The 26,316-nt window shown below is 50.8% G+C and overlaps 1 protein-coding gene across 4 annotated transcripts in view; it reads left to right on the top strand.

Annotated features, from left to right (window-relative positions):
* The window catches only part of NTN1 (netrin 1), a 632,822-nt gene that overhangs the window by 183,172 nt on the left and 423,334 nt on the right, over positions 1-26,316 (top strand). The window contains exons 1-2 of one of the 4 annotated variants that reach the window (XM_069654581.1): positions 20,909-21,556; positions 24,578-25,620. In XM_069654581.1, coding sequence (XP_069510682.1) covers positions 24,603-25,620 — 1,018 coding nt within the window. In that variant the 5' untranslated portion in view covers positions 20,909-21,556; positions 24,578-24,602. Of the gene's footprint in view, positions 1-20,908; positions 21,557-24,573; positions 25,621-26,316 lie in introns of those variants that run through there. The other 3 variants (XM_069654580.1, XM_069654578.1, XM_069654579.1) reach the window with 3 other exon arrangements.

The following is a 26,316-nucleotide window of genomic DNA, read 5'->3' as shown; positions in this document are numbered from 1 at the left end:
GAATTGCCATTGTATTTCGGTGCTGGACTGCCCCTGGGCAGGACAAAGACTGATATGCAAATGGATATTTCCCATCTGTGAAAGGCACAGTGAGTAAAAGCAGTGGCTGCGAACTCTCAAGTGGTTAATAACCACTGAACAGGTTATCATGTCTGTTCTTGCGAGAGAGGGGCGCCCGCTACCTTTGTAAAACTATTATTTAAGGAACCTGGGATTGGTAACCCTAGGTCTCCTGGGGGCAACCAGACGTGGTCTCCCTCTCACTGTGCTTAGAGAGGCATCAGCTTCACCTCACTGATGATCCCCAACAAGGGTGAAACACGTGTATGGGGTTGCTGGTGGTACTCTCGTTCAGATTGGAATTGCCATTGTATTTCGGTGCTGGACTGCCCCTGGGCAGGACAAAGACTGATATGCAAATGGATATTTCCCATCTGTGAAAGGCACAGTGAGTAAAAGCAGTGGCTGCGAACTCTCAAGTGGTTAATAACCACTGAACAGGTTATCATGTCTGTTCTTGCGAGAGAGGGGCGCCCGCTACCTTTGTAAAACTATTATTTAAGGAACCTGGGATTGGTAACCCTAGGTCTCCTGGGGGCAACCAGACGTGGTCTCCCTCTCACTGTGCTTAGAGAGGCATCAGCTTCACCTCACTGATGATCCCCAACAAGGGTGAAACACGTGTATGGGGTTGCTGGTGGTACTCTCGTTCAGATTGGAATTGCCATTGTATTTCGGTGCTGGACTGCCCCTGGGCAGGACAAAGACTGATATGCAAATGGATATTTCCCATCTGTGAAAGGCACAGTGAGTAAAAGCAGTGGCTGCGAACTCTCAAGTGGTTAATAACCACTGAACAGGTTATCATGTCTGTTCTTGCGAGAGAGGGGCGCCCGCTACCTTTGTAAAACTATTATTTAAGGAACCTGGGATTGGTAACCCTAGGTCTCCTGGGGGCAACCAGACGTGGTCTCCCTCTCACTGTGCTTAGAGAGGCATCAGCTTCACCTCACTGATGATCCCCAACAAGGGTGAAACACGTGTATGGGGTTGCTGGTGGTACTCTCGTTCAGATTGGAATTGCCATTGTATTTCGGTGCTGGACTGCCCCTGGGCAGGACAAAGACTGATATGCAAATGGATATTTCCCATCTGTGAAAGGCACAGTGAGTAAAAGCAGTGGCTGCGAACTCTCAAGTGGTTAATAACCACTGAACAGGTTATCATGTCTGTTCTTGCGAGAGAGGGGCGCCCGCTACCTTTGTAAAACTATTATTTAAGGAACCTGGGATTGGTAACCCTAGGTCTCCTGGGGGCAACCAGACGTGGTCTCCCTCTCACTGTGCTTAGAGAGGCATCAGCTTCACCTCACTGATGATCCCCAACAAGGGTGAAACACGTGTATGGGGTTGCTGGTGGTACTCTCGTTCAGATTGGAATTGCCATTGTATTTCGGTGCTGGACTGCCCCTGGGCAGGACAAAGACTGATATGCAAATGGATATTTCCCATCTGTGAAAGGCACAGTGAGTAAAAGCAGTGGCTGCGAACTCTCAAGTGGTTAATAACCACTGAACAGGTTATCATGTCTGTTCTTGCGAGAGAGGGGCGCCCGCTACCTTTGTAAAACTATTATTTAAGGAACCTGGGATTGGTAACCCTAGGTCTCCTGGGGGCAACCAGACGTGGTCTCCCTCTCACTGTGCTTAGAGAGGCATCAGCTTCACCTCACTGATGATCCCCAACAAGGGTGAAACACGTGTATGGGGTTGCTGGTGGTACTCTCGTTCAGATTGGAATTGCCATTGTATTTCGGTGCTGGACTGCCCCTGGGCAGGACAAAGACTGATATGCAAATGGATATTTCCCATCTGTGAAAGGCACAGTGAGTAAAAGCAGTGGCTGCGAACTCTCAAGTGGTTAATAACCACTGAACAGGTTATCATGTCTGTTCTTGCGAGAGAGGGGCGCCCGCTACCTTTGTAAAACTATTATTTAAGGAACCTGGGATTGGTAACCCTAGGTCTCCTGGGGGCAACCAGACGTGGTCTCCCTCTCACTGTGCTTAGAGAGGCATCAGCTTCACCTCACTGATGATCCCCAACAAGGGTGAAACACGTGTATGGGGTTGCTGGTGGTACTCTCGTTCAGATTGGAATTGCCATTGTATTTCGGTGCTGGACTGCCCCTGGGCAGGACAAAGACTGATATGCAAATGGATATTTCCCATCTGTGAAAGGCACAGTGAGTAAAAGCAGTGGCTGCGAACTCTCAAGTGGTTAATAACCACTGAACAGGTTATCATGTCTGTTCTTGCGAGAGAGGGGCGCCCGCTACCTTTGTAAAACTATTATTTAAGGAACCTGGGATTGGTAACCCTAGGTCTCCTGGGGGCAACCAGACGTGGTCTCCCTCTCACTGTGCTTAGAGAGGCATCAGCTTCACCTCACTGATGATCCCCAACAAGGGTGAAACACGTGTATGGGGTTGCTGGTGGTACTCTCGTTCAGATTGGAATTGCCATTGTATTTCGGTGCTGGACTGCCCCTGGGCAGGACAAAGACTGATATGCAAATGGATATTTCCCATCTGTGAAAGGCACAGTGAGTAAAAGCAGTGGCTGCGAACTCTCAAGTGGTTAATAACCACTGAACAGGTTATCATGTCTGTTCTTGCGAGAGAGGGGCGCCCGCTACCTTTGTAAAACTATTATTTAAGGAACCTGGGATTGGTAACCCTAGGTCTCCTGGGGGCAACCAGACGTGGTCTCCCTCTCACTGTGCTTAGAGAGGCATCAGCTTCACCTCACTGATGATCCCCAACAAGGGTGAAACACGTGTATGGGGTTGCTGGTGGTACTCTCGTTCAGATTGGAATTGCCATTGTATTTCGGTGCTGGACTGCCCCTGGGCAGGACAAAGACTGATATGCAAATGGATATTTCCCATCTGTGAAAGGCACAGTGAGTAAAAGCAGTGGCTGCGAACTCTCAAGTGGTTAATAACCACTGAACAGGTTATCATGTCTGTTCTTGCGAGAGAGGGGCGCCCGCTACCTTTGTAAAACCAAAAGAAACAGCACTGTCGTTTTGTATAAAAACCTCCCACAAAGTTCCGTAATAATGCTCTTGTTTGCAATTTTGTAAAGTACGATGCAGCGGTGCCCCAGCGTAAAGCCGCGTGCTGTTCGGGCTGCCGGATTGTACAGGTTACATTTAAGCAAGCAGTTGGGGGAGCTCTGGTCTGTCGTTCGTGGATCCGCAAAAAGTCTCGCCTGTTACCTGAGCCGCCTCTTTGTGGCCGGGGCTTGGCTCCCCAGCTGCAGTGGAACACGCTGGGGCCCCCAGCGGAGGATGTTATCAGGGAGGTGTGGCGCGAGGTGTCGAAAATGACACATTTGCCTTCTCCAGAGCGAGCTCCTCACCCCGGGTCACTTTCATCCTCGCGGCGAGCAAACGGCCCTTTAATGGCACCAGCATGTGCTGAAGTGGCCCACTTCCCTTATCTGCCATCGACCCCCAGGGAGAGCTTCACGCGCGCTGCGGGCAGGCGGCGCTGTGCAAACAGCCCCCGCCCCCCGCCCCCCTCGGCGTCTATATACAGAGGGGACGCGGGCGGCTGTGTGGTCTCCACCTCAATGCCCCTGTATATTTGGGGGTGCGTGGCATTAACTCTCATTAAGTGGCAGTCTTATAGGGAGCGGGACCTTGAACTGTAACGCTCATCGACCCCCTGACTCTTATATAAATGGGGCGGGGGGCGGGGGGGTGCTTCAGCTCGTCTCAAGACATATTTTGTGGACTGGGAGTTTAAATGTCATCAGTAGCCCCTGTGAATGTACAAAAAGGGGAACCGGCCGGAAGCTTTATCTCTCAACAACCCCATCCCCAAATTATAGAAACTGGAGTTCGGTCGTTGACTCTAATCAGTTCTCCTCCGACCGCCCCCCCTACCCCTCATTAAAGGGGCCGGGGCTTTAGCTCTCATCAGGGCCCGAAGGGAGGGGGGTTAACTCTTCTAAATAAATACAGGCGGTATATGTATGGATTGCGGCATTGGGGGTTTAACGCTCAGCGGTGCCCCGCTCCATCTAGCATATATATATATATATATATATGGAAGGGGGGTACTGTTTTTTGGGGGGACGCAGGGCTGTTTAGTTTTTTACTCTCCTCCTGTATATTTATAGCGAGAAGGCCAGGGGCTTTAACTCTCATCACACCCCCCTCGACCCCCACACCGCCCACTTGAATTTATACGGGGCTTGGTGTGGCCTTATCTTTCAACAGTGCGCCTGCGCATTTCTTCAGAAGAGGGGGTTTTAACGTCATCAATGCCCTCGGTTTTATGGGGGGGGGGGAATTCGCACCGCAGTAGCGAGTGCACGTATGCACAGGAGCCAAAAACAACCACATCCACCTAAAGGCGAAATGACCCAAGCACGACTGCCCTGGACCCCTCTGGCCTGACGTTATACAAAGCATGGGGGCCAACATACATGAACCGATCGCCTGTTGGCAGTGTAGACTTGTGCTATCACTGTTCGGTTTCACATATGTACTTGCCCAAAATCGCCCTGAAGCACACGGAAACCGACATGCCAGGCACTACATAAAACAACTAAAGGGCAAGACGGTCAAATAACGTGTACATATGTTCTAAACCGCCCAGTTTATAGCCACGAATCGGGGAAGTCGGAGGGTGTATGCGCGCGTCGCTCAATAGTGTACTTATTTCTGACGCTTTTTGAAATTTGACATGCAATAAAGTAGATTTTCCTACAGTGTCATTTCTTTTTTTAAAACGCGAAAACACCCCCTCGCGTGTTTTCCTGTCATTTCAGCTTTCGAAACTGAATACAGGCGTTGTTACAGCGGGGCCCGCCCGCAAAATGAAACGCGTAACATGGACTCATGCAAAGATTTGCGTGTTTCTGCAAAACTATAAAATGTTAACTTCGAAAAAGGGGAGGGGCGACTTAAGGTGAAGCGTGTAACGTGTCAAAAAAATGTTATGGAAGTGGGAGCCCCGCTCCGCCCCATCCATCCCTGGGAGTGCATTCTTTGCAGGAGGTGAGTGGTTTGCAACTCCATTCTTGAAATACCGCAGCAGCCTTGGAAGTCTGAGAGCATTTTTCTTTTTAAAACAAATTGTCAATTTCAACGGCAGGCAATTCCGATGTTAATTTAAAGAGAATATAGTCAACTGCACGGAGAATGGTGTTCAGGTGAAAGCTGTGCCCGTGAAGGGGGCCTTTCCGTGGCCCTAATGTGACATGCCCTGCGCAGGATGGCACGGGACATGGGGGATGCAGGAACCGAAATGGGGTTTGCGCCCGCTGCGGGGCTGCTGGCACTGCCCTGCGCGGCAATTGACCCAGCAAGCTGCTTGTTTGGGGGATTGCAATTGGGGTGCAATTGGGGTGCAGCAGTTTAGCCTCTGTGTTGGCATTTTCGAGCAGGATGCCAGAAGGAGAGGGAAGCTGGGAAAAGCGACAGGTGTGGGGAACTGGTTGAATTAGCCTCGATACGAAGTGGGGACTGCGGTCGTGCAAGTGTCCCACTTCCGGCGCGCGGTTGGCAAGCTCGAGAACCGATTAAACGGGCCCTCGGCCCCTTCACATCAACACTTTATTCAAGCCCTCCCTCGAGGACGGGGCCAGAAAGGTGGGTAGGAGGGGGGATCGTCTCGCCCATGATTACCATCACGACGGGGCTGTGTGAAGGGCAGGTGTGCGGAAAGCTGCGGTTCACACAGGACACACCTGGGGGGGGGGGGTGGAAACATATAAGAAGGGCGGGGGGAGTGGCCGGGGCTGGCATGCCGCGGGTTAAATGGGGGCGTGTGTGCTTGTTGTGGTGCAGAGTAACCATTTCTTTTTGTATAGCGGTTCAAGTCGGAAACATCTGGTTTCTATGCGCTGTACTAATCGCTATTCGCCCACTTGGCAAGGTATCCACCCCGGCTGGGTGAAGTGCGGCGAGGGCCACATGCGATGCTGTAGGTTGCACATATGTCTGAATGCACGTGCGCTTTTAATTCAGTGCCTGCTTGTAGTTTGTCTGCCCGGTTGTGTGCATAGGTGTGTGCACTTCCCAGTTTGCGCCTCGAAGTTGCTGTATGGGCGCAGGCGCCTTCACTTGTGCCGCGTGGCCCATGTGCCTGTGTGGTGCTGACCCTCGGGTATGTGTCTGCTGAAATCGATGTGTGAACTTGTATTTTTGACAGCAGAAGTTCCATGTGTGTGGAAGTGCCTCCCAGTGACTCCTCGGGGGGTTGGGGGGGAGGGCGTTCGGGTGTGCCTATGTCTGTGGTGCACCGCACCTCTCGCAACGAAACCGGAATGTAATGGAAAGTGGTCTTGTATAGCGCACCGAGGCCATTGCCATGTCCTCGGTGCGCGTAAAATTGCCAAAGTTATGCTACGCAAGCCCACTTTGTCTGGCATGACCATGCATCGAACGGGCAAGGCCGGTGTGCGACCACCCTGCACTGATACAATGACACCCTCCGATAATAACTCCCACGGCAGTGCCAACTAGCCGCAACCTGTAGCACACCTGGGCTTCTTAGGCACGGACGCATCCTCCTATCGCTTGGTGGAAGCAAGGGCGGACTGGCCTATAGTGAACTTTGGTCATTTCCCAGTAGGCATCCGCACCCTGGGCCTCGTGTGTGTGATGACCAGTTTTATTTCCAAATGTTCTCCCAGGAAAAGGGTTGGGCTTGCTGAACATGTGCGCCATGGGACCACTTCGAACATTATTTCCGGGGCCTCTTTTGGTTCCCAGTCCAGCCTGGGGGGGAGGTGGGGGGGGGGGTGAGTAGGAGCCCCGAAGTGCCAGAGCGGGCAGCTCTTCCCATGGGTAGGGTAGGGGTGGACGAGACAGCCCTGAAGACCCAGAGCAGTGTGGTGTGGGCAGAGGCTTGGAGCTTGGGGGGACAGCATATACGCAGCCGCCTCACTCACGCCGGCCTGGTTTTCCTGGTTCCTTTTCCCAATGGAGCCCGCCATGCCTTTACCGCCCACACCCAGGAGAAGGCGTCGAGGGCTTGTGTTCGGGGTCTCAAGTGCTGCTTCCTGTGCACCCCCACATTTCCCCCAGAGGTTCAGCCAAGAGGGAGGACCTAGTGGAGGGTGTTGGTCTGCTAGAGGGGGTGTGGGCCACGCACTAGGCCCATTAGTGAAGTCGGTTTCTCTGACGTCTTCATTGCATTTTTTAGGTGACAGGATGAAGGGGGGGAGGGGGTTTGCTCAGGTTCCGTGCCCGAATAATCAGAATAGGGTTTCAGTATTTCCAACGCACAATAATGCGATTCGGTGTTTTTAGTGATAACATAAAATGTGTGGGGAAATCAGTTTCCGGATTTATGTTAATAAAGGTCGACACGAAAATAATCGACAGTCAGATGGCATGGGAGGGGGCGGGGGTGTCTCCAGGCCGACTCCAGGCTATCCTCCTGCACCGAGCAGGCCAGACGTGCGAGCCTCATATCTCGTCCTGGTCCGGCAGCAAGAGTCGCCCTGGGGGCTATAACTGGCAATAATAGCCCGGGCTAGAAGCGGCTTTAGATCCAATATTGAAAGTATATGCCGGGGTGATCAGGCGCAAGGGCACATCTGCGCAAGAGAAGCGGTCTTGGAGCACGGATTCCTTACACTCAAAAAATGATTATTCGGCAAAATGACTACACATCCGTTTAAGAAAAGCAGAATTAGATACAATCGAAAAAAGGTGGTCTAAGGGTCTTCTTTTAGCAACGAAGTTAAACCGGGACATTCCGTGGAAATAGGCGCAGCACCTGCCGCAGGAAGGTGGCTCCCACCAAGCATTTATGCGTAAACGGTAAACCGCTCTGAAGTTCTACTGAAAGTGTGGGCGCGCTTTGCCCCGCGGGGAACCGAGTTCTGCCGCCTTCCCTGCTGAGTGATCCGGTCCTTCAAGCGACAGAAGAAAAACGAACGAATGCCGCACTCGCGGCCTTTCTTCGCTCGGTGCTTTCTGCCTCTGTCCGCCCCTTTTCACGTGCCTCTTCCCAGCGCCCTACCTCCGGCCTTACCGCCAACAAAACACGCAGTAAAGAGCAGGGCTGAAACTTTACATGTCGTTGTTGGCGCATCATAAAACACGCTTCACACGTGCAGAAGGGTAAATCCTCTTGTGCATGAACCTGGAATCCGTTTCAGGGGGGTTAACTGACACTCAAACGCGTATTTGTACGGGTATCTGTTTTGTGGCGGTGTGTGAAACGGTTTCTCCGCTTCTTCCGTTTAGGGCGTATTCTTACGTCGGGGTTTATCTTTTCGCCAATGGAACCCACATTCGTTTTGGACACGTCTCCGCCACAGCTCGGATTGTGCGTGTAGGTTTTCCCAGGCCAGGACGAACTGCCCCCACAAATCCGCGAATCTGATAAAAGCTCTTCTTTGGTGAAGGTCTCCCTGCCCCCAACTCGGAGTATTCCTCTGTGTCCGGAGCCCTCTAAAGAAACGGAAGAGAGATTTACGTCGGAACAAAAAAAAACGCAGCAGAAAAGCCCCGTCTCCCCTAAAAGCAGCCGGTGCTCCGCGCCCTGGTAACCCCAGTCAAGCCCCTGACAGTGGGGGGTCCCGCGGAGAGAGGGCGGTGGGAAACAAGGGGGAGACCCCCGCCCCATCTGCTTTACTGGGACACATATAGCGGACCGACGCTCCAATCGTTAATTGAGAGGAACCTGTCTACTTTTAAAACCGTCGCAAACATCGAATAAACAAGGGTGTGACGGAAAGGGGGGGTGAGGGGGAGAAAAGTAACGGACCCCTGAGAGAGAAGGGGGAGGGGGCTAGGGTGGAGCTTGCACGAGAAGGGGGTGACATTCCTGAGAGCAAGAAAGAGAGAGAGAGAGAGAGACAGGCACATTGGGGCGCTTGCCTGAGAAAGGAGTGAACTTCCTGAGAGAGATGGCAGAGAAAGTGAAGTGGCGAGAGAGAGAGAGAGCGCTTGCACGAGAAGTGAGAGGAATTCCGTAAGAGAGGTGTTGCATGAGAAGTGAGTGGAACACCCGAGAGAGAGTGGCCGGTGGAGAGTGAGCGGTTGCACGAGAAATTAGTGCAACTCACAAGATAGAGGGCAGAGAGAGAATGCTTGCACAAGGACTGAGACAACTCCAGAGAGAGCAGCACGGGGGAGAGAGCACTTGCATGAGAAGGTAATGCAACTTCACAGCGCGAGAGAGAGAGCTTGCACAAAAAAGAGTGGAACTCATGGAAGAGAGAGAAAGAGAACAAGAAGAGAGTGGAGCTCCTCAGACAATGTCCAGCCAACCACCGCCCTATCTCTACTACATCCTTCCTTGGGAAGCCTCTGGGGAAGTTGGTCTTGCCCCTACTGACCCACCGGACAGAGCTCGCTGGTTGTCTATCTGTATTCCGGGCATTCGGAGGCATGGAAGCTGCTCTCCTGAACACCCGTGAAGACATGCTCGCAAATCTTGACTCTAGCTTTCCTGCAGTTCTCATCCTCCTTGACCTCTCTTTCGGCTTTGATACGGTCAACCATTCTATCCTCATAAAGCAGCTCCGAGATAGTCTTGGTATCCCAGACCGGGCACTGGATTGGTTGACCTTCTTCCTCGCTGACCGCCCTTCCCAGGTGCTCCTGGGCTCCTTCGCCTCCTCCACCACTCTCTCTACATATGGGTTTCACACAGAGCTCTATCCTCCCGCCTTGGATTTTCAACAGCTCTTGCTCACCTGATATATGCCTTCTCTCCTCATTTCCAGTGTTACGCAGATGACGCACAACTCTTCTTCAAGCTCCCCTCTTCCACCTCCTCTATCATCCCTGACTGCCTGTCTGCTATTCATTCTTGGTGCACCTCCAATGATCTCTGTTTTATTGCCAGCAAGACCACAATCCTTCCTATCGGGACACCAGTTCCCCATTTCCGTCCTGCACTCTGGCTGCCCTTTAAGGGCTCACTTCCATCTCCTTCCATGGAGGCCATAAAACTTGGGGTCATCTTTGACTCCTCTCTCTCCTTTACTCCCCACATCTTGGACCTTGCCAAGAAGGCCCACATTCAACTTCACCTCCTTAGAGGCATTCCCCCTTTCCTCACCTTCCCCCAGAAGCTTAATGTCTCTAGAGCTCTGGTCCTATCCAGGCTAGATTACTGCAACAGCCTCTTCCTCAACCTGCATCTTTCTTCACTCCACCCTCTTAAAATAATCCAGAATAGGGTTGGAAGACTTATCCTTGGCCTCAAGCCCTGGGACCGTATCTCTCCAGCTCTAAAATCTCTCCAGCTCTAAAATCTCTCCACTGTCTCCCGGTTGCTGGGCCCTGGGACCATGCTACCTGAAACTCTCTCTTACTAAATACTCTCCTTCCAGATCCCTTTGATCTTCTGGCTTCAACTCTCTGCTGATCAAACTCTTTTCCAAGCAGAGAACTGGGGCAGATTTCTCACCTTACATGACTCCCTCATCAGGAACAGTCCCCACCCCCTCTCTCTCTCTGTCTTGAACCGGACCACCTCAAGTTCGGCAAACAACTCAAGACCTTTCTTTTCTCCTCCTCCTGCCCTCTCCCTCTCCTGTGGTAATCATCCCCTCTGTCATTGATATTGGTGGCCTGGCCCCTCATGAGTGCAATTGATATGATATGATATGGCATTTATAACGCGCCTATACACAATTGGGTCCTGGCCTTCTGCCCAATCACCCCCAGCACCTCCCACCCCTGTACTGCCCTCTGTTATTTTAGCCTCTGCCCCACACTTATCTGTAGGGCAGTAGACCTCCCTCGCTTGGGATGTCGCTGCACATGCACTTACTCGTTGTCTCTCCAATGGGCACCTATGGCACTTCCTACGCTAGGGGACCCTAATTGCACTTACCCTCACACCCTATACTACCTCACACTGGACACCATAACCTGTCACAGCAGACGCTATACAAATGCAAGATAGCATACCTCTCTCTCATCCCTTCCAGGCTTGGACTGGCCCATAGGGCAATGCCCAAAAACCAAAACACAAAAGGCTAGGATGGGCTAGTTTTTTTGGGTCAAAGTGGGGCACTTTTTGGGGCCACGTGGGACAGTCTGACAAGTTACTTCAACATGCGGCTAGTAGTTTGGACCAGTGTTACTGAATAAATATTCTTCAAAATTCAAATTTTGCATCACGTTGTATCAAAAACCTCCCTCTGGAGTACCACTCAAACAGTCTGTCACAAAAGGAATGAATTGCCATTTGCAACTGTGGGCCACTTTTTCATTTGTGCCAGAGACAAAGTCACACCCCAGTCTGACAATGATCCCTTCCCTCTATCTCCATGATCTTCTGCATGTGGGGTCTCCTTCCATCCACCCCACTCTCCTCATATCTAAACGTTCTCTTTCCCATTCCCTTCTCCCCTCTGTCATCTTCCCTCTCCACCCCTCTCACCTTTTCCCCATCTCCTGGCCTCTATTCCTTCCTCTTCTCCCTTGCCACCCCAAAAACTGCCTCTATCAACTTTTTCTCCATTTCCCCAATGTTCTGTCCATCTCTCTCGCTCACTCCTTGCCCCTTTCCATCCATTCTCCCACTCCCTCTATAAACACTCCTCTTCTCCTTCTCCCTACCCTTCATCCCTCCCTTCCTTTCACTCTGTCTGCCCATCGTATCTCCCTCCCTTTCATTGTGTTTTCTCTTCTTTCTCTCTATCCCTTGTCTCTCCATCCCTTTCACGTTTTCCCCCTTCTTTCTTTCTGCACCACGCCTCTTCCTCCCCTTCACGTTTTCCCCTTCTTTCTTTCTGCCCACGCCTCTCCCTCCCTTTCACTGTTTCTCCCCTTCTTTCTCTCTGCCCCTCATATGTCCCTCCCTTTCACTGTTCTCCCCTTCTTTCTCTCTTCCCCTCGTCCCCTCTCCCTTTCACTGTTTCTCCCCTTCTTTCACTCTATCACTCGCACCCTCCTGTCACTGATTCCCCCTTCTTTCTCTCTGCCCCTCGTTTCTCCTTCCCTTGTTTCTCCCCTTCTTTCTCTCTGCCCCTCATATGTCACTCCCTTTCACGGATTCTCCCCTTCTTTCTCTTTCTCCCCTTCTTTCTCTGTGCCGTTTGTCTCTCCCTCCCTTTCAATGTTTCTCCCCTTCTTTCACTCTATCCCTCGCACCCTCCTGTCACTGTTCCCCCTTCTTTCTCCCTACCCCTCGTCTCCCCCTTTCACTGTTTCTCGCCTTCTTTCTTTCTACCCCTGTCTCCCCCTCCCTTTCTCTGTGTGTCCCCTTCTTTCTCTCTACCCCTTGTCTCTGCTTCCCTTTCATTGCTTCTCCTCTTCTTTCTCTCGACCCCTCATCTCTCCCTCACTTTCACAGTTTCTACCCTTCTTTCTCTGGTTCTATGCTTCTTTCTCTGTGCCCCTTGTCTCTCCCTCCCTATCACTGTGGCTCCTGTTCTTTCTCTAGACCCCTTGTTTCTATCTCCCTTTCATGGCTTTCCCCTTCTTCCTCTCTGCCTCTCGTCTCTTCCTCCCTTTCATTGTTTCTCCCCTTCCTTCTCTCTGCCCCTCATATCTCCCTCCCTTTTGCTGTTTCTCCATGTCTTTGTCCCTGCCCCTCGTCTCCCTCAATTTCACTGTTTCTCCCCTTCTTCCTCTGTTTCTCCCCCTCCTTCTCTCTGTCCATCATCTCTGCCTCCCTTTCACTGTTTCTCCCCTTCTTTCTCTGCTTCTCCCCTTCTTTCTCTCTGCCCCTCATCACTCCCTCACTTTCTCCCCTTTGTTGTCTGTTTCTCCCCTTCTTTCTCTCTGCCCGACCCATCTTCCCTTTCGCTGTTCCTCCCCTTCTCTCTGCATCTCCCCTTCTTTCTCTCGGTCCTTTGTTTCTTCCTCCCTTTCACTGTTTCCCCCCTTCTTTCCCTTGGCCTTGTTCCCACTCATTTCATTGTTTCTCTCCTTTTCTCTCTCTACCCCTCGTATCCCACTCACTTTCACTGCTTCTCCCCTTCTTTCACTGTTTCTCCTCTTCTTTTTCTGTTTCTTTCCATCTTTCTCTCTGTCCCTCATCTATCCCTCCCTTTCACTGTTTCTCCCCTTCTTTCTCTGCTTCTCCCCTTCTTTCCCTCTGGCCGTCATTTCTCCTTCCCTTTTACTGTTTCTCCCCTTCTTTCTCTTGCCCTCGCCCCCCCTTTCACTTTTTCTTCCTTTTTCTCTCTCTGCCCTTCATATCCCTTTCAGTGTTTCTCCATTCTTTCTCTTGCCCTTGTCCCCTACATTTAACTGTTTCTTCCCTTCTTTCTCTCCACCCCTCATACCCCTCTCACTTTCAAAAATTCTCCCCTTCTTTCTCTCTACCCCTCATCTCTCCCACCCTTTCACTGTTTCTCCTCTTCTTTCTCTCTGCCTTTCACTGTTTCTCCCCTTCATTCTCTTGCCATCCCCCCTCCCTTTCACTATATGACCCCTTCTTTCTCTCTACTCTTTGTCTCTCCCTCCCTTTCACTGTTCTCCCCTTTGTTTTCTCAACCTCTCCCTCCTTCCCACTCTTTCTCGCCTTCTTTTCTTCCCCTCGTCCCCCCTCCCTTTCACTGGTTCTCCCCTTCTTTCACTCTATCCCTCGCTCCCTCCCGTCAATCTTTCCCTCTTCTTTCTCTCTGCCCCTCGTCTCTCCTTCCCTTTCCTTGTTTCTCCATTTCTTTCTCTCTGCCCCTCATGTCCCTGCCTTTCACTGTTCTCCCCTTCTTTCTCTCTGCCCGTCGCCTCTCCCTCCCTTTCACTGTTCTCCCCTTCTTTCTCTTGCCATCCCTCTCCCTTTCACTATATGACCCCTTCTTTCTCTCTACTCTTTGTCTCTCCCTCCCTTTCACTGTTCTCCCCTTTGTTTTCTCAACCTCTCCCTCCTTCCCACTCTTTCTCGCCTTCTTTTCTTCCCCTCGTCCCCCCTCCCTTTCACTGTTTCTCCCCTTCTTTCACTCTATCCCTCGCTCCCTCCCGTCAATCTTTCCCTCTTCTTTCTCTCTGCCCCTCATCTCTCCTTCCCTTTCCTTGTTTCTCCATTTCTTTCTCTCTGCCCCTCGTATGTCCCTGCCTTTCACTGTTCTCCCCTTCTTTCTCTCTGCCCCTCGCCTCTCCCTCCCTTTCACTGTTCTCCCCTTCTTTCTATTGCCATCACCCCCATCCCTTTCACTATTTATCTCCTTATTTCTCTCTACTGCTTCTCTCTCCCTGCCTTTCACTGTTTCTCCTCTTAGTTTAGCAAGGAAACTGCTGTTTTCACACGTGGAGAAATTTGCAAATCGCGGTAAATTCGCGAGTGCGTTTTTCGCGATTGCGGCAAAAGTGTATGGAATAGGAATGCGGTTCTAGGTTCGTTGAAGAGCCAAGATTCTAAGCTTTCAGGGGAAAGTTAAACCAAGTTCTTAGCACAAACGGTTACGGAGTTATGAACGATTTTGTGAAGGTTGTTTTTCGGATTTTAAATTTTAAAAGTTCAAAGCGACAGGTTACAGCTTTTAGGCAGTTCTACTTAGATTAAAATAGATTGAATTATATTATTTTAACTAAGAGATTGGTTCTGCACAGTTCTGCTGGGTACTCACAATATATTTAGAAATAGAATGGGCCTCGCCACGGATCTGGTCAGGTTTTAGACTGGACTCCGGTCTGGTCTCGGCACTTCACAGTGATCTGGGTCAGCTCTCTGGTTCTGCTAACAGCGGTCTGGGTCAGCTCTGCTCTGCTGGTCTAGCCTCTCTGGATTCTGGAGATTGATGGATTTGAAGTCTGGATCTCTGGATGTTGTATGGTCCGGCAGCATGCTCCGCAGCAAATGGAATTGAATGTCCCTATCTGTCCTGACTGTCTGCTTTTATGTGTTTTGAAAATGGGTGGAAAGGCTAGCTTCCTAGGCCCTTCCCCTCTCCACTTGTCATTGGCCACTTCCTCCTCTTCCCTTGATTGGGGGAATGAAATGAAGTGTCATCATGATGAGGTCTGTTTATGGTACAGAGAACCCACCCCTGTCAAATTACACACAATCTATATTTTGACCCAAAAGACATATTTGCACAGGTACACATTTGTTTAAAATTACATGCACCCATCACATATCACAGGAGGTATACCCTGTCCAAATCTGCTCTTCCTGAGAGCTTGCATTGAGAAATGGCAACATATTTCACTTTTTGGTCAGGTTACCAATATCAGATTCTTACTCAAATTTACCCAAATGTGTGCAAGGCAGGCAGGCATTGATTGATGGAGTATCAGACTTTTAACATGCATACATTTTAAGTAATACCCTCTTAACTGCTAGCTTGCCCCCAGATCATGCCACCGGTTCTAAAAACCTCTTAAAATGTGGGCAGAGAAATCACAAGAATTATGGTATCATTTAAATAATTATGACAAGTCCGTACTATGAGTTATTCATCTTTTTCTAAAACCATATTCTGACTCCAAAGGGGTGTGGTTTCCCCCCAGCACAAGGTTGAATTTCTGGTTTTTCCAGTTCTGCCAAGCCAGCTTGCTCTCACAGGCAGTGCTCCTCCCCTTTTCTTCCAGGAGGAAGCCACTTTTACGGCCCCCACCAATAAAACATTTGCCTGAGTCAGGACAGGGCTTTGTTCAATTTCCTGCAGAGCCCAGGTAATTCAATCAGAGAAGTGTCAGATCCCTTTTGGTGGGAACAGCAAAAGGCAGCTGGCCTGGGAACACAGCTGTAGTGCAAGTCTCATCTCCTGTCGGGGGGTAGCTGGTGGGCAGAATTCAGTTCCTTAAGCCAGGCCCCAGCTAATGTCACTTTTAGTTACCCAGTTTTCTGCATTCAAATAAAACTAACCATTTTTACATATGCAGCTAGAATTCTGATTCTAAGTTTAAAACTATGACATTTAAACAATTGCAACCTATGTGACACTCAAAAGTAGGTCACTCATTTCTTTTAAACATTTAGATTTTTAGTGTCTTTCAGTCCAAATGTACTTAAACTGCTGAAATCCACAGCTCAGCCAGTCTTGTATAAACCTTCAAGTCACTTCAGAATATAACTTTACATTGGATCCACCTCTCAGTAAGTCTTTCTTTGGCCTGCTTTGGGTTCATTTATTCAGTTTTACACAAAAAGAGAAAAAAGTCTGGTGTTGTTTTAAAACGCCGGCTTTCTGATAGTGGTGAGTACTGGTAATGCACCCATTTTTGGGATTTAAGAAAATGAATTCCCCACAATTCTAGGTTGCTTTTGGCAATCAGCATTGCCAATCCCAATGGTTTCAGGCTACTGTGTGGGTAGTCCAATGGTGGTTTTAGGCAGTGCCCTTCTGTGCCCATAACATCGGCAAAATGGGTGGCGGCCTATTCTTCATGCACTTCCCTGGGCATTTTCTGGGAAGCTCTGGCCATCATGATGTTTTCAATGCCAGTACTGCACAGTTTTTGAGGTAGGGCTCGGATGCATGGGTAAAAACATCCCACAATACCTCTCTCTCTCCCTGTCACTGTTTCCCCCTTCTTTCTCTATGCCACTCATCCCTCCCTCCCTTTCCTTGTTTCTCCTCTTCTTTCTCCCTAGCCCTCATCTCTCCCTCACTTTTAATGTTTCTCCCCTTCTTTTTCTGTTTCTCTCCTTCTCTCTCTATGCCCCTTGTCTCTCCCTCCCTATCACTGTGTCTCCCTTGCTTTCTCTCTACCTCTCGTCTCCCCTTCCCTTTCATGTTTTCCCCTTCTTTCACTCTGCCCCTTTATTCTCCCTCTCTTTTCCTTTTTCTCTCCTTCTTTCTCTATACCCCTTTTGTTTCCCTCCCTTTCACGGTTTCTCCTCTTCTTTCTCTCTGCCCTTCGTCTATCCCTCACTTCCTCTCCTTTGTTGTCTGTTTCCCCCCTTCTTTCTCTCTGCCCCAATCCGTCTTCCCTTTCGCTGTTTCTCCCCTTCTCTCTGCATCTCCCCTTCTTTCTCTCGGTCCTTTGTTTCTCCCTCCCTTTCACTGTTTCTCCCCTGCTTTCCCTTGGCCTCGTTCCCACTCCATTTCATTGTTTCTCTCCTTTTCTCTCTCTACACCTCGTATCCTGCTCACTTTGACTGCTTCTCCCCTTCTCTTTCTGTTGCTTTCCATCTTTCTCTGTGCCCCTCATCTCTCCTTCCCTTTCACTGTTTCTCCCCTTCTTTTCTTGCCCTTGTCCCCCTCCCTTTCACTGTTTCTCCCCTCCTTTCTCTTCGTCTCTCTCTCCCATCCTTTCACTGTTCCCCCCTCCGTTCTCTCTGAGCCTCGTCTCTTCGCCCCTTTCGCTGTTTCTCCCCTTATTTCTCTTGCCTAACCGCTCTACATTTCACTGTTTCTCCCCTTCTTTCTCTGTACTGCTCGTATCTCCCTCCCTTTCACGGGTTTCTCCTTCTTTCTCTCTGCCCTCGTTTCTTTGTCTGTTTCACTGTTCCTCCCCTCATTTCTCTTGCCCTTGCCCCTCTACATTTCAGTGTTCTCCCCTTCTTTCGCTGTACCCCATCTTTCCCTTACTTTCACTGTTTCTCTCCTTCTTTCTCTGATTCTCCCCTTCTTTCTCTCTGCCCCTCGCCTCTCCCTCCCGTTCACTGTTTGTCCTCCACTTTTCTTGCCCTCGACCCCCCTCACTCCCACTGTTTCTCCCCTTCTTTTTCTCGATTCCTCTCTCCGACCCTTTCACTGTTTCCCCTTCTTTCTCTCTACCCCGCATTTCTCCCTCACGTTCACTGTTTCTCCCCTTTTTTCTCTGTGACTGTCTCTCCCTCCCTTTCACTGTTTCTCCCCTTCTTTCCCTCTGCCCTCATTTCTCCCCTTTCACTGTTTCTCCCCTTCTTTTTCTCTATTTTTCTCTCCCTCTTTCACTGTTTCCCCCTTCTTTCTCTCTACCCCGCATTTCTCCCTCCCTTTCACTGTGTCTCCCGTTCTTTCTTTTTGACTCTCTCCCTCCCTTTCACTGTTTCTCTTCTTCTTTCCCTCTGCCCCTCGTCTCTCCCTCTTTCACTGTTTCTCCCATTCATTTGCCCCGCCCCCTCCCTTTCACTGTTTCTCCCCTTCTTTCGCTGTACCCCTCGTATGTCCCTCCCTTTCACTCTTCTCCCCTTCTTTCTCTCTACCCCTCGTCTCTCCCTCCCTTTCACTGTTTCTCCCCTTCTTTCTCTTGCCATCGTCCCCATCCCTTTCACTATTTCTCTCCTTATTTCTCTCTCTTCCTCCTCTCTCCCTGCCTTTCACTGTTTCTCCACTTAGTTCTCTGTTTCTTACTTTCTTTCTCTGTGCCCCGCGTCCGTCCGTCCGTCCGTCCCTCCCTCCTTTTCACTGTTTCTCACATTCTTTCTCTCTGCCTCCCCCTCATTCCCACTATTTCTCCCCTTCTTTTCTTGCCCTTGCCCCTCCCTTTCACTGTTCTCCCTTTCTATCTCTCTATACCTCTCTCCCTCCGTCACTGTATAACCCTTCTTTCTCTATGCCGCTCGTCCCTCCCTCCTTGCCTCCCTTTCCTTGTTTCTCCTCTTCTTTCTCCCTAGCCCTCATCTCTCCCTCACTTTCAATGTTTCTCCCCTTCTTGTTCTGTTTCTCCCCTTCTCTCTCTATGCCCCTTGTCTCTCCCTCCCTATCACTGTCTCCCTTTCTTTCTCTCTACCTCTCGTACCCCCTTCCCTTTCATGTTCTCCCCTTCTTTCACTCTGCCCATTTATTCTCCCTCTCTTTTCCTTTTTCTCTCCTTCTTTCTCTATACCCCTTTTGTTTCCCTCCCTTTCATGGTTTCTCCCCTTCTTTCTCTCTGCCCTTCGTCTATCCCTCACTTTCTCTCCTTTGTTGTCTGTTTACCCCCTTCTTTCTCTCTGCCCCAATCCGTCTTCCCTTTTGCTGTTTCTCCCCTTCTCTCTGCATCTCCCCTTCTTTCTCTCGGTCCTTTGTTTCTCCCTCCCTTTCACTGTTTCTCCTCTTCTTTCCCTTGGCCTCGTTCCCACTCCATTTCATTGTTTCTCTCCTTTTCTCTCTCTACACCTCGTATCCCGCTCACTTTCACTGCATCTCTCCTTCTTTTTCTGTTTCCTTCCATCTTTCTCTGTGCCCCTCATCTCTCCTTCCCTTTCACTTTTTCTACCCTTCTTTTCATTCCCTTGTCCCCCTCCCTTTCACTGTTTCTCCCCTTCTTTCTCTTTGTCCCTCTCTCCCATCCTTTCACTGTTCCCCCCTCCGTTCTCTCTGAGCCTCGTCTCTTCACCCCTTTCGCTGTTTCTCCCCTTATTTCTCTTGCCCTAACCACTCTACATTTCACTGTTTCTCCCCTTCTTTCTCTGTACTGCTCTTATCTCCCTCCCTTTCACGGGTTTCTCCTTCTTTCTCTCTGCCCTCGTTTCTTTGTCTGTTTCACTGTTCCTCCTCTCATTTCTCTTGCCCGTGCCCCTCTACATTTCAGTGTTCTCCCCTTCTTTCTCTCTACCCCTGATATTCCCCTCCCTTTCACTGTTTCTCCCCTTCTTTCGCTGTACCCCATCTTTCCCTTTCACTATTTCTCTCCTTCTTTCTCTGCTTCTCCGCTTCTTTCTCTCTGCCCTTCGCCTCTCCCTCCCGTTCACTGTTTCTCCTCCACTTTTCTTGCCCTCGACCCCCTCACTTTCACTGTTTCTCCCCTTCTTTTTCTCTATTCCTCTCTCTGACCATTTCACTGTTTCCCCCCTTCTTTCTCTCTACCCCGCATTTCTCCCTCACGTTCACTGTTTCTCCCCTTTTTTCTCTGTGACTGTCTCTCCCTCCCGTTCACTGTTTCTCCCCTTCTTTTTCTCTATTTTTCTCTCCCTCTTTCACTGCTTCCCCCTTCATTCTCTTTACCCCTCATTCTCCCTCCCTTTCACTCTGTCTCCTGTTCTTTCTCTGTGACTGTCTCTCCCTCCCTTTCACTGTTTCTCTTCTTCTTTCCCTCTGCCCCTCCTCTCTCCCTCTTTCACTGTTTCTCCCATTCCTTTTCTTGCCCCGTCCCCCTCCCTATCACTGTTTCTTCCCTTCTTTCGCTGTACCCCTCATATTTTCACTGTTCTTTCTTTCTCTGCTTCTCCCCTTCTTTCTCTCTGCCCCTTGTCCCTCCCTCCCACTGTTTCTCCCCCACTTTTCTTGCCCTCGTCCCCTCCCTTTCACTATTTCACCCCATCTTTGTCTCTATTCCTCTCTCCCTCCCATTCACTGTTCCCCCCTTCTTTCTCTCTGCCCCTTGTCTCTCCCCCATTTCACTGTTTCCCCCTTTTTTCTCTCTACACTTCCTCTCACCCTCACTTTCAGAGTCTCCCCTTCATTTTCTGTTTCTCCCCTTCTTTCTCTGCGCCCCGTTTCTCCCTCCATTTCACTGTTTCTCCCTTTCTTTCTCTCTCCCCCTCGCCTCTCCCTCCCTTGCACTGTTTCTCCCCTTCTTTCACTCTGACCTTGTCTCTCCCTCCCTTGCACTGTTTCTCCCCTTCTTTCACTCTGACCTTGTCTCTCCCTCCCTTTCACTGCTTCCCCATCTTTCTCTCTCCCCATCGTCTCTCCCTCGCCTTTTCCTCTTCTTTCTCAGTTTCACCCCTTGTTTCTTGCTGTCCCACTTTTTCTCCCCTTGTTTCTCACTCCCTTTCGTTTTTCCCCTTCTTTCTCTCTGCCCCTCGTCTCTCCCTCACCTTTTCCTCTTCTTTCTCTGTTTCACCCTCCCTTTCACTGTTCCTCCAATTTTTTCTCTCTACCACTCTTCTCTAACTCCCTTGCACTGTTTCTGCCCTTCGTTCACTCTGAACTTGCCCCTCCCTCCCATTCACTGCGCCCCCTTCTTTCTCTCTACCCTTCGTCTCCCCTTCACTATTTCTCGCCTCCTCTCTCGACTTCTCTCACCCCCTTCCATGCGTTCCTGTTGCAACGTCCTCTCCAACCATCCATCCATTGCTCCCCATCACCCACATTCCTCTTCCTACTTCCCTCCCACACTTTCTCTCCTCTCCCCCCTCTTTCCCATCTTCATCCCCGCGTTCCTTTCGCTTTTCCCGTCTTTCTCTCCCTCCTTCCATTTCTTTCCCACTCCCCCTTTGCATTCCTCCCTTCCTCCCTTCTCCCCACCCTCCCAGTGTTCGTCCCTCCTCCCCCTCACTGCCCGGAACTGGGATGCCTGTGGTGCCACCCCTGCCCCTTGCCCGTTCCCCAGTGTCTGCTCATTCCTCTACATGGCCGTCACCCCTTCCCCCTGACCTCACCCAGGCAGGGGCTGAGCCCGTCACTCGCGCCCTGGGCTGAGCGGAGGACATACGCGCGCTCACAGCGCACCGAGCTTCCTTCTGAGGAGAGCACACACTCTGCACTGCACACACTCATCTCGCGCAGAGAGAGGACGCACGCACGCACACTCACGCCGGGCACCCCGAGTGGGCACAGAGGGACGCAGACACACACACACACACTCACGCTGGGCTCTCTGCCTGCCCGGGAGGTAGGGGGTACCCCCGAGCCCCTTTATAGCCGAGGAGGAGCTCTACCCCACCTGCAGCTCATCGCCGGCCCCAGGGATTCTATTTTTCACGAGTTTCTGGCGGAAACCGCAATTCAGCGACAGCCTTCAAGGAACACTAAGGTAGGTAACGAGCGTGTGTGTGTGTGGGGGGCGGCATGGGAGGGGGACTGGTGAACTTATGCCCCCAGAAACCTTGTGCTTGTTTACCGCAGATTGGTGACTTTTCCCGTGCTTGTTCGCGGTAATTGTCTCTGCATCGTCACATGTTGAGAAGAGCAAACTCTCAAGGCATGCCGCGTGTGTGTTTGCGTGCGGTGGTGTTGGGAGCGGGGGTGCTCTTGGGATCAAGGGCATCGCCAGGCAGTGATATCACAGCGCCAGTCTCGTATTGGGGAAGAAACACGTGTCCTAAGAATAACCCCTATTTCTTTTGGCTGGGGTGGGGTCACGGGTGGGGGAAAACAGAATAGGACGTGTGGCAGTCTGGATTTGTTTAAGAATAGATTTTAAATGGCAGAGTAAACACGCACATGACACATTGGGGGACGTAAGACTCAGTGAGACTTTTTGGTGGGTAGGGGCGGGGGTTCCCACATGGTGTGCACCCTGTGGTATGTGGTTTGTGTCCCTCGAGCAGCACGTCATTTTGTTGTGTCATTTTGGCACACGGACATTGGAACCCCCGGCATTTGTGTCCCACCAAGAACAACACGTTTGGTGTAGAAGGATGCATTGATGGGTGACAATAGTCCCTTAGTAGCGGCAACGTTGAAAAAACAGTGGAGGGGAGGCGCGTGTGGGTTGGGGGGAAGGGTGCGCGCGCGCGAGAAAATGCCACCTTCATTGGGTTGGCGGGGTTCATAAGGTGGCAGCCAAAGACCTGGATATAGGAACGGGAGGACCGCCATCCAAAAGTAGCTTTAGGGTGAGAGGGAGAGTTCGGGGGGGGGGGGGCGGCTCTCTCACCTGTTAACAGGGACGTGGTACATCTTTCAAGCGGTGGCGTGCCGGGATTAAACCTTATCGGGTGGGTGACACCTGGTAACGGAGCCGTGGGAAACGCTGTCCTTCGCGCCGCCAGAATTCAACTTCCTGGGGGATTCGAGTTTCCCTCGGTCTCTTGAAAGCAAGGGGCCCGAGTTCTAATCCCGGCGTCTCCACTTCACCAATTCATTTGATCTTCCTGTGCGCTGGGTCCCTAAACTGGGAGGACTCCGAATCTGGCGGAGGACCAGCCTTAGGCGCTATATAAAAAGCGGGCACTTGCGTGTTGCTGGGGTTCCCGTGGCAGGTTCCCGTGGCACCCGGTGGACGCTTAGCCCTCGAGTCAGGTGTGCGTTATTATTGTTGGCCGGCGAGTGGTGAGTTTGAAGGAGAATTTGCAGCCTTGCCACATTTGCGCACGTGCTTTCCCCTGCATCCCGCATCTGCCGCGGGTACCTGCTTCCGTGAGTACATTTGCCTTGGTTCTGGGTGAAACCCCTGACTAAAGGCTTGAGGGGGCTGTGCTTGGGCGTCTGCAGCGGTGAGGAGTTTTACCTCTTGTGCACAGTGCTTCTCCATAATAATATGTATGGTGTTGCCCCGCATACCCACGGCTTTGCCACCACCAGAGCATGCCAATCATGCTGCGTAGCCCCACACAGGGCAAGACACCACTGTGACTTTTACACTTCTGCGGTGGGTGTTTGTCTTTGGCTTTTGATATTAATATGCGCTTTCGCGTGGCGTACTGGTAGTTAAATACGGGGCGTTACGTAATGAAAATTTGCATACCCGCCTTACATGTCTTTTTTATTATTCTTGGGATAAATCCGTTAATAACTGGCATCTGGCGTAGGGTGATGCGCAGATAATATGCATTTTTTTAACAGCCCCTTGACGCTTACGCTCCTCCCAAATGCAGTACTCACCCTATAAGAGAGGTGGGCAGCTGTTAAGTACTCTCTCACTTATAGGCTTAGTCTTTAAGTGACACAACGTTTGGACAATTTCATCAGAAAATTTGACATGCTCCATTGAGGCTAAATAGTGGGGGTTCATTCGGAGGCAACATTCTCTAATCAATTAATTAATATTTTATGACGCGCTCAAGCATTGCCCCTGAGCTATCCGACAAAGGAAAAACCCTAACAGAGGTTGCAAACAGGCTAACTTAAGGCCTGGAATGTGTGTGTTTGTACAGGACATTTTATGTTTTCCCCATTCCTTTTCTCACACTAACTTTCAAGCGAGTTAATCATTTGGTGATGTATATAGTTCTTCCTACAGTTTCTAAGTGCGATAATAATCAGTGTCCCTATCATTCCCTGCTTGTGGCACTCGCTGTATTCTCGTTGGTTTGCCTGAAAGCCTGAGTCGCGCGATCAGGGGATCGGATCCATGTCATATGGCATTTAAACGGCTTGGAATCCCAGTGCTCTTCCGTGTCTGCTCCCTCGAGAAGGGAGTGCATGTGTAATGGGACAGCACGCATCCATAGTAATGCAAGCATTTGGCCCTGCCTCACTCCCTCCCTGTGTTATGCAATGGTATTTGGCTTTCACTTTGTGGAGGTCACCAGTGTGCCTGCAAACTCCTTCCCGTCTTTCCCTCCCTCTCACGTCACCCTTGCCCACCCTACTCTCCACAGCAGCCAAACCTCGGGTTATCCCGGGCGGGGGTACACTATGCCTAGGCCCTAGGGCACTGATGTGGCACTACTACTGCGGTGGTGACGCAGAGCAGTTCAAAAGCATAATACTGTAACCCGACACATCACTATCCTGTTCCCAAGGCCCTCGTGCTGCACTTCAACTATTCCCCTCGGCTTCCGTATGTATGGTAATGCGATATCTGGATGTATTGTATGGTAATGTGATATTTGGATGTATTGTATGGTAATGCGATATTGTGATATTTGGATGTATTGGATGGTAATGCGATATCTGGATGTATTGTATGGTAATGTGATATTTGGATGTATTGGATGGTAATGCGATATTTAGATGTATTGTATGGTAATGCGATATCTGGATGTATTGTATGGTAATGCAATATTTAGATGTATTGTATGGTAATGCGATATCTGGATGTATTGTATGGTAATGTGCTATGTTGGCAGCCTTTACTCACAATTCTGTGTTTTTCGGTTTCCCCCAGGTAGGTTTTCCAGAGGACACGGCATCGCCATGCTCTGGAAGGTCTGGGAAGCGCTGGTGGTTCTGGGGGCCGTATCTTGGATGGCCGAGGGGGTCCGTGGTGGCTACGGTATGAGCATGTTCTCGGTCCAGACGGCGCAGCCCGACCCATGCTATGACGAGAATGGCAACCCAAGGCGCTGCATCCCAGACTTCGTCAACTCGGCCTTCGGCAAGGAGGTGAGAGTGTCCAGCGTCTGCGGCCGACCTCCAGCCAGATTCTGCGTGGTGACCGAAAAGGGGGACGAGCGGTCCAGGAACTGTCACCTCTGCAATGCCACCGATCCCCGCAAGGCCCACCCGGCCTCCTTCTTGACTGACCTCAACAACCCCCACAACTTGACATGCTGGCAGTCAGACAACTACGTCCAGTACCCACAAAATGTCACCTTGACCTTATCCTTGGGCAAGAAGTTTGAGGTGACCTACGTCAGCCTCCAGTTCTGCTCCCCTAGGCCCGAATCCATGGCCATCTTCAAGTCTATGGACTATGGGAAGTCTTGGGTGCCCTTCCAGTTCTACTCGACACAGTGCCGCAAGATGTTCAACAAACCCAACAAGGCGGCCATCACCAAGCAGAACGAGCAGGAGGCCATCTGCACGGACTCTCACACGGACATGCACCCGCTGTCTGGGGGCCTCATTGCCTTCAGCACTCTTGACGGGCGGCCCACCGCTCATGACTTTGACAACTCCCCCGTTTTGCAGGACTGGGTGACGGCCACCGACATCAAGGTGGTCTTCAGCCGCCTTCACACTTTTGGGGACGAGAACGAGGATGACTCCTCGTTGGCCAGGGACTCCTACTTCTATGCTGTTTCGGACTTACAGGTGGGCGGGCGCTGTAAGTGCAATGGCCATGCCTCAAGGTGCGTGAGGGACCGGGATGACAACCTTGTGTGCGAGTGCAAGCACAACACAGCAGGGCCAGAGTGCGACCGCTGCAAGCCCTTCCACTACGACCGACCCTGGCAGAGAGCTACCGCTAGAGAGGCCAACGAGTGCGTGGGTGAGTACTGACTTCATGAGAGTGCGGGGGAATCCCAGACAATGTTGTTATGAGTTGGGTCAAGGCATGTTTACAATGAAGCAAATCTACAATGGACAAAGGTGTGGGTGAAGGCAACCTCTTGGAGTGTTTGGGGGACTACATGAGCATGGGATCAGAATGTGAGTGCCCACTTCATTAGTGTGTGTGGCTCAGCAGCGCGCCATTGGGATAATGCTGAGTTCAGACTCTGCAAGAATCCGTGAGTACATACTCTCAGGCTGGGGTGAAAACAGACTCACCAAGTGTGTGCTGGGGAGAGGCCGGCATCAGGTTCTGCGTAAAAAAGACATGATTCAGAGGGTGAATGGGGACAGATCAACCGAGGGTGTACACGATTGTCTAATTGTGTGAGATTCATCAAATGTGGGCATGCGTTCAGATTGGACGATACTCTTTGTGACCATAGACCCCTTCAAGAGCGCAGCTGATTACAGGTGCATGGAGGCAGTGTGTGAGCTCAGACTAATTGAGGGTGTGGCTATCCCCGGAGATACGGGCGTATCACCCACTTTTACTCCCTAGAAATAGGCAAATACTCCAAACCAAGGCACATTGGGAGTAAAAAAACTTACAACCCAAATAGGAAACAGCGGGTAGGAGCCCATCTCCCTGCTTTCACACCCACAGCTCCAGAGACACTGCACAGATAGAGCC

This window comes from Ambystoma mexicanum, chromosome 3q (assembly GCF_040938575.1).
Source record: "Ambystoma mexicanum isolate Mex_15411 chromosome 3q, UKY_AmexF1_1, whole genome shotgun sequence".
Taxonomy (NCBI): domain Eukaryota; kingdom Metazoa; phylum Chordata; class Amphibia; order Caudata; family Ambystomatidae; genus Ambystoma; species Ambystoma mexicanum.
Note: the sequence above shows the minus strand (reverse complement) of the source record. Positions and strands in the feature narration are given on the sequence as shown.